The 8,213-nt window shown below is 39.7% G+C and overlaps 1 protein-coding gene across 1 annotated transcript; it reads right to left on the bottom strand.

Annotated features, from left to right (window-relative positions):
• LOC130490469 (vomeronasal type-2 receptor 26-like) lies at positions 1 to 5,321 on the bottom strand. The gene is made up of 5 exons (XM_056864297.1): positions 5,178 to 5,321; positions 4,147 to 4,806; positions 3,432 to 3,659; positions 2,816 to 2,942; positions 1 to 902 (listed from the first exon to the last, which is right to left on the bottom strand). The coding sequence occupies exons 1-5, from the start codon at positions 5,319 to 5,321 to the stop codon at positions 1 to 3; spliced, it is 2,061 nt and encodes a 686-aa protein (XP_056720275.1).
• Positions 5,322 to 8,213: the final 2,892 nt, after the last annotated feature.

The raw sequence follows: 8,213 nt of genomic DNA, 5'->3' as shown, positions 1-8,213 counted from the left end.
TCAAAACTTTCTCCTGATAAATTGTTCCCTTTTGTTCAGTTCAGGTCGCAACACAATAATGTAGCACTTGGGAGAAAAGATGCAACCTAGCAGCCCAGCACTGGAGGCTAAGATCGAGAAGATCTCCACAGCTACCATGTATTTTCCCTTAGTGCTGAGGTAGGTTGGGAAGAAGGATAACCAGACACAGCAGAACACCAACATGCTGAAGGTGATAAAATTGGCTTCATTGAAACTGTCCGGTAGCTTTCTGGCAAGGAAAGCCATAGCCAGACTCAAAATAGCCAAGAATCCCATGTAGCCCAAGACACAATATAACATGGCAGGTGATGCCTCATTACATTCCAACAGAATTTCTTCAGTCACTGAATGTATGTCAGTGTCTGGAAAGGGGGGAGATGTGGTCAGCCACACAGCACAAATCAGTCCTTGGACAAGGGAGCAAGAAAGAACAATGGAGTTGGCCAGTCTTTTCCCCACCCACTTCCTCAACCGGCTTCCTGGTTCGGCAGCCATGAAAGCGAGAACCACAGTGACTGTCTTTGCCAGCACACAGGAAACAGCCAATGAAAAGGTGGCGCCAAAAGTACTTTGTCTCAGCAGACATATCACCTTCTCAGGTGGGCCGATGAATAGCAAAGCACAAAGGAAGCAGAGCAGGAGGGAGATGAGGAGAGTGTAAGAGAGGCTCCGATTGTTTGCTTTGACGATGGGAGTGTTATGGTACTTCAAAAATATTCCCATCACAAAGCCTGTGGCCAAAGAAAGGGAAAGAGAGACAACGGTAAAAGTGATCCCCAAAGGTTCTTCATAAGACAAGAAGCTTATTTCCTTGGGAATACATAAATCCCGGTTTTTGTTTGGATAGTATTTGTCTGCACATTTCAAACAGTCAATCGTGTCTGCAAAAAAGAAAAGATTTAGTTTAATCTCACCAACATGCTATAAATTGTGCCAGTCTAACATTCTAGTTTCTATCATGAAAGTTTCTCCAGTCCACATCAACAAAACTAAATAGAATCTCTAAACGAAGGGAGGACCCATGATGATGGGGAAGAATACCATTCAGTAAGTATTAAATGTGTGGTTGTGTGTAAGAGAAAGACAAATGTACAGGGAACCTAAGGGCTGAGATGAAAACTAAAAATTGTTATAAAATATTGGTTCTTGTAGGTTATCCGGGCTGTGTAACCGTGGTCTTGGAATTTTCTTTCCTGACGTTTCGCCAGCAACTGTGGCAGGCATCTTCAGAGTAGTAACACTGAAGGACAGTGTCTCTCAGTGTCAAGGGTGTAGAAAGAGTAATATATAGTCAGAAAGGGGTTGGGTTTGAGCTGAGTATTGTCCTGCAAAAGTATTGTCCTGTAAGTATCAAGATAATGTGCTAATGAGGGTATGGTATGTTAATATGGAACCATTGTATCCTGAAGTGATCTGTTAATGTGTGTAATCCAAACCTAATCTGTATGGCTATTGTTGAATGTTGTCTTTGTCTGGAGGTTTTTCAGGGCAGGAAGCCAAGCCTTATTCCTCCAGACCTTAAACCTCCAGACAAAGACAACATTCAACAATAGCCATACAGATTAGGTTTGGATTACACACATTAACAGATCACTTCAGGATACAATGGTTCCATATTAACATACCATACCCTCATTAGCACATTATCTTGATACTTACAGGACAATACTTTTGCAGGACAATACTCAGCTCAAACCCAACCCCTTTCTGACTATATATTACTCTTTCTACACCCTTGACACTGAGAGACACTGTCCTTCAGTGTTACTGCTCTGAAGATGCCTGCCACAGTTGCTGGCGAAACGTCAGGAAAGAAAATTCCAAGACCACGGTTACACAGCCCGGATAACCTACAAGAACCAATGAACTCTGACCGTGAAAGCCTTCGACAATGTTATAAAATATATTTATTATAAATTATTTATTTATTGTCGAAGGCTTTCATGGTCAGAGTTTATTGGTTCTTGCAGGTTATCTGGGCTGTGTGACCGTGGTCCTGGTCACACAGCCCGGATAACCTACAAGAACCTATTTATTTATTTAAAAAAAACATTTTATTAGTTTTTAACACAACACAACACGACATATACTGCATACATTCCCATTCACATACAGATTGGTCTTTTTCCAGGGTTAGTATTTCACATTTTTTACCATCACTATAGGTAACCATCTTAATATCTATCTATCCTTTCTGCTATAAACAATGATTTCTTCAATAAATGTATTTTTATATCTTAACATATTATTTCATTTCTTGACGATTTCAGCTTTTACTATCTTTCTTTCCCAGGTAACTGCATCTAGTCTATATCAAAGCACACTAGTGTCTAACTTTATAGCTTCAAATTTGCAAAATTCTTTATTTATTTTTGATGCATGAGTGAATTTTTTCTTTAACCCCATTCCTTAAACCAAAGAACTTTAAAAAAATGTAAGAATAGTAACTTTTATTGGCTGAAAAAAATCAGGTAAATTATTATGGATTGGATCCAACGAGCTTTTTCACTAGTGAAAAGGAAGGGTTCCTTTTAACCACGCAAAAAGGCTACTTTTAGGATCATGGGACTTGTGTGTACAAAAGCCATGTGGGTGGGGAGTTGTAGTAAGAAAGTGAACTGGGAGAGATTGAGTGAAAACAACCGGCTGGATCTAACCCTGAATATTTTCCCACATTTCTGCAATCTATTTACCACCTAACATTTCAAACACTGAAGAAACATAGCTGACGTGATACATGTTCTTATGGGTTATAGCCAATCTGTGCCATAATTTTGTGGAGTATATTTCTTACCGTCTTGGTCTGAAATCTTCCCATCTGGACATGGGATGCAATCATAGCAGCAAAATGGCTCCCCCTCCTTCCTTTTCTTGCTATAACCAGGATGGCAGCTCTCACTACATGCAGAATGAGGCTGTGCCTAATCCATCAATGAAAGAGAAGAATCATAATCTTGAGAATAATGGACCTGAAAACTTGGGCCTTTCAATAGATTATAGTTATGATGCAGGGGACATTTTTCCATAGCTTCATCATATGCTGTTGTGGTAATGATGGAGATGGTGAGGGGTCTGGAGACCAAGTCCTATGAGGAAAGGTTGAAGGAGCTCGGTATGTTTAACCTGGAGAGGAGAAGACTGAGAGGTGATATGATAACCATCTTCAAGTACCTGAAGGGCTGTCATATACAGGAGGCTTCCTCAGGAGGTGGTTGTAACATCGATTCATACATTTTGCTTTTCAATGAAAAGTATTTTAGGGGGGTTCAAATGATTTTTAGTTATTTAGTTATTTTCTAGTTAATTGGGTTTGGGCATTGCCCAATTAAATTAATGTTGCAGTAAAGAATGAGACTAAATGGTAATTAAAATTTGGAAGATTTCCCAGACTACCCACAATTGGATCCTACCTGGTTAAACCACCTTGGCCATGTAATAGCATCCTCATCAATGGTGAATGCTTCATCTGGAGGAAGCTGGGAATCCATCTTTCCAACTTTTACTCTATGGAAAGATTTATTTGAGAGGAAAATCCAGTTCATCACATCAAATCTATCTAATATCTCTCCATTCTGGTCAAAGGAAATCTTGTCCCCGGCACTGTTATTAAAAGAAACACCTCTTAGAAAGTGATGGAGCTAAATTGAAAAGGAAAAGCAAAGCATTTAGCAAAGACTGTAACTGGACTGTAAGGTCCAATATATAATGTCTGACCAATATATACAAACATTTGCAATGGATGGATGCTATTTTCATTTTATTTCAGACATAGTCATACTAAAATATTAGATCTATGTTCAGTTTTCTCGCTATTTGACGTTCACATTTAATTACTTTAGAAGTCTCAGTTAAGAGTTTTCAGTTCTTTTTCAGCAGGATGGGGCATTGAATGCATTGGAATTATTACAACACTGTACCTAAAAACTCATAGACTACAAAGGGGAAAACAGGAAAAGTTGCTGGTACATGTGTAATTTCCAGGCAGCTGGGAGAAAAAGATAGTATGAATATATGGAAACCTTTGAGAGAAAGTTTAATTTTGTTAAAAGTTGGTCTGTTGTAATACAAACTCTTATGTTCCACAAATATGGGGAAATTCCACCTCAAAACATTCCTGTCCGTTACCTGCCACACCTGTTGAATATGAAGTTTCCATCCACCTCCATCCATTATTGCTCTATATTTGAATCTAGATGAGGCCATGGCATGTAAAGCATGGGCTACAGCATAGACAGCATTATAGATGCTATAGCTATGCCCAGTCATACTCATTTCAAAAAAAGGTTTAGGAAGACTCTCCAGCTTCTCCTCCCCAGTGCAAATTACTTCCTCCTCCTTGCCCAAAGATCGATTTGGGAATACACAGTCAAATGCATGTTCCCAGAAGTCCTGGATGAAGCCATCACTATTGCTACTGGAAGGGTCCCTGCTCTCAACAAACTGTTTAAAACCTGGAACATCAGCTGAGTGAACTGTGAAGGACAGAGTGCCGTGGATTATATCTAAGTCCCATGCCCTTTGATATGTGAATGAAGTGAGCTCCATGTGGGTTGTCGTTATCCATACTCTTCCTTTTGGGGTCATTGGGCCCTGTTCTAGTTCCTTTAGATATGGCAACCACCTCAAGAATGCGATGGAATGAGCATCTCCATACACCACCACTACGTTGGATGTACTGCTCATGACTTTATCATATATTTCCATGCCTTTTTGGATCATATCTTCAACTTCAGTGACAAAACTAAACCTGGGGCTTTTTTCGATGAAAGCAACACAAATGCCTCCCTGAGAAAACAACAGAAGCACAGTTTGCACAAATCGTTCTCCGTTGTCATTGTCTGCATAAAGGACCCCAATCCATGTCCACCAGAAATGCAGAAGCAATTGAAGAAGCCCCGCATACTGAAAGGCTTCCTCAGGAACCATCTGGTAGAAAGGAAGGCCTGGAATTTTATTAGTTGTCTCTGGAGCCGAGCCATAGATTATCTAAAGACAGATCAGGGTGGGGGCAGATGGAAGAGACAATAACAATAGCATTTTTATTGAACGTTGAGGATTCCAAACATGTCTCACTTATGCCATCCGTACTTACAACAGCACTATTAAGGCAATTGAATTTTAAGACTACCCATTTCTGCCTCTAAACCACACCTTACCTGGGGAATCTTGTAGATATCCAAGACAATTGCCACATGAAGGGAGATCTGGGAGTCCAATCCCCCGATGACTGCTGCCAAATTGTTCTGGATTACACATTTGTAGTTGGGGACAAAACTCTTTGTAGTAGATACAAATAGCATTGTGACAAGATAGGTCCACTTTATATTGAAATAGCTATCATGGATGAGGAAGCCCAAAGTGATATTGGGTAAGATTTGTGGATTTTCATTAATCTCCTTTACTGCAAATGCCAAAGCCAGGATGTGCTGATAATTCTTAGTCAGTACCCTAAAGGGAGAGAAGCATTCTGTATCTGAAATAAAGGCTGTTAAAGCTACATTCTGCATTAGCTCTATTACTATTAGTATTACTATGGGATTTATGTACCATCATTCTTAAAGCAATCCTTACTGTAAAGTGTTCCATACAAAAGTCACACAGCCAAACTATAGCAACTACATCAGTGTTCTTAAAACATACATAAGTGATTGGCAAGTGGTTGTGTTTGGTTTTAACTATATACAGGAACTATTACTGTACGTATCAAAGACTCACCTTGTTTCCTCCCTAATTTCAGTTTTAGATTGTAAAACTACAAGAAGGACAAGAAAATCTTTATAACAATGCCTAGTCATATTATTGTTGTTATAATACTATTAGAAGGTTTTGATCAACACCTGTACATTCAGAGCAATACAATATTCCTCTACCATCTTTTCACCACCTTCTTGTGAACAGATTTTGAATAAAACAAAATGTTACGAGGAAATGCAATCAGACAGAGCAAGGAGAAATCACAACCAAAATTATGGGTCAAAGTGGCTCACATAAGCTAAAAGTGACTTGGAGGACATATCCAGAAATTGCCACTGGATACTGTCTAAATCAGGGGTGTTGAACTAATTTGTTACAAGGGCCAGATATGACATAAAAGTCACTTAAGAACTTAGGAACATAAGAAGAGCCATGTTGGATCAGACCAAGGTCCATCAAGTCCAGTAGTCTGTTCACACAGTGGCCAACCAGGTGCAACTAAGAAGCCTACAAACCAGACAACTGCAGCAGCATTTGATTGGGCTGGGCCATAGTTACCATATAATTTAATGCCAGCACGTACCAGAGATACAAACTTAATAAAACACAGTCAAAGCCAATTAATGATATTATTTTTACTTTATTTTTGCTTAAAATACAAACATGCTTAACACAATAATACTTTTACAGTATTTTTATGTATTTAACAGTCTTTGATCATGAACACCTCAGGACTTGGGGGTGTCTGCCTCGGCTGATGAGCCCACAGCGGGCTTGCCAGCCCAGGTTGGAAGTAGGGGGGTGGCTGGATAAGAGCTCTCAAGGGGTTGGATTCAGCCCACAGGCCTTATGTTTGACACCCCTGGTCTAAATTTTAAAAAGAAACCTGAGGTGAACCTGGAGGGATCACAACTGGAAGAGTCTATAACTTGTTGGAGAACCCATGCTTGCTTTGCTGGTTCTATCTCCAGCATCTCTGGTTTAAGGAAAGCTAGGCTACCAGAATAGGAAAGAGCCATTCCCCAGATCTTGGACATCTGCTGCTGGTTGTGCTAGAATGTGATGAATTTGATTGACTAAAGCTCTCATTCAGTATAGGACAGTTTGTATAATTATTTACGGTTTTCGAGCATGAGACTCACCCACGTTAGATTTGAAATGCCCCAGAATTTTGATCAACTGAGAAAGCTACTTTCCATTTCTGTCTCTGTGGAGTGCTAAATATGATCCCCAAAAATGGGCAAGGACAACTTAATTTTTTTATTAAGAATGTTATTATTTCTAAGTATGAATAAGTACTGTAAGAATACAGGACATGATGTCTTTACAATGGAAAATTTGTGAATAAGAAAAAAAAGGAAGATATGGGAAACTACACAGAAATGGATACCAAGGAGAACTTATTTGCACAGTGCGTTTAGTAGAAGGAAGATATATCCATCCTGGAGTTTTTCCTGTTCACTCTGCTGTTTCTTGTATCCACATTTTCTACAGCCGAATTCAATAAGGAGCTATTCTCAGAGTAGAGTCATTAGGGCTGATCTCTTGACAACTCCTTCTCCCCCACCCCATGAGGAAACAAAAGCAAAGAGAAAATAAACTCCTTACAGAAGCTCTTCCAATGGTACCAGAGGAGGTTGCTCAGTAAAGACGAATTGAGTGGAGACAATGGAGGCCTGGGAAATGATGCCCCCAATGATAAGATCTCCAGACTGATGGTACTTGTGAGCTGGTAGGTGTGGGTCACAGATACTACATTTGTTCTTGAGAACTTTGCATACCATGTGAGGGAGCAGTACCAGCACAGACACTATTGATAATATTTCCACCATTGATTCTACTCTTAGTCCTGAGGTTTGGGGAAAGTATCAGAGATGAGACCATTGGAGCTTCATCGTCTTTTCCTTAGCCCCGGGATTTAAAAAAAAATACTGGGTCTATTTATAATATCATTCACAGTGTTTTCTCTCAGTTTACCTAGTAACGATTCGAATTCCACAGAGATTTGGAGAAGGCATTGGAACTAATTATAGTCCATTTGATAATTAAAGGAGACAATGATCTTCAGTTTGAAACTGAGGATTCCTAGTGGAATTCTGGAACAAAACATTTTTGTCACATCTGAGCCGAAATTTTCTCTTCCATGTTTGAATTGCAAAGGACAATTGTGCTTAGTATGATGTACAATAGATCTTCAACGCTCAGGAAATTATGCCCACCAAGCAGTTGTGGGTTGGAAAACTGAATTTCAACTAGCCTGATTGATCTTTTCGGACTAAGCCTGGGACGTTCCACATGCTAACTTGAGCTCATTATAGGAAGGGTGGAATAAAAATGCAGAAAAGAAATGAATGTTCTCTATTGCAATTTTTTGTCCTCCACGGATGATGGAGATACAAAGATGGGTTTCTTTGTAGGGTTGCCAGGTCCTTCATTGCCACCAGTGGGAGGATTTTGGGGCAGAGCCTGAGAAGGGTGGGGTTTGGGGAGGGGAGGGA

The sequence above is a fragment of the Euleptes europaea genome, chromosome 18, assembly GCF_029931775.1.
Source record: "Euleptes europaea isolate rEulEur1 chromosome 18, rEulEur1.hap1, whole genome shotgun sequence".
NCBI classification, from domain to species: domain Eukaryota; kingdom Metazoa; phylum Chordata; class Lepidosauria; order Squamata; family Sphaerodactylidae; genus Euleptes; species Euleptes europaea.
The sequence above is the reverse complement of the archived record's forward strand: the minus strand, read 5'-3'. Positions and strand labels throughout refer to the sequence as shown.

Excerpts from the sequence above, each read along its gene's own strand:
- LOC130490469 (XM_056864297.1), bottom strand. The coding sequence starts at position 5,321 with ATGCTATTTGTATCTACTACAAAGAGTTTTGTCCCCAACTACAAATGT. Across the intron at positions 4,807-5,177 it reads ATATCTACAAGATTCCCCAG|GGAGGCATTTGTGTTGCTTT; the intron begins GTAAGGTGTGGT and ends TTGTTTTCTCAG. Across the intron at positions 2,943-3,431 it reads GGCCAAGGTGGTTTAACCAG|GCACAGCCTCATTCTGCATG; the intron begins GTAGGATCCAAT and ends TTGATGGATTAG.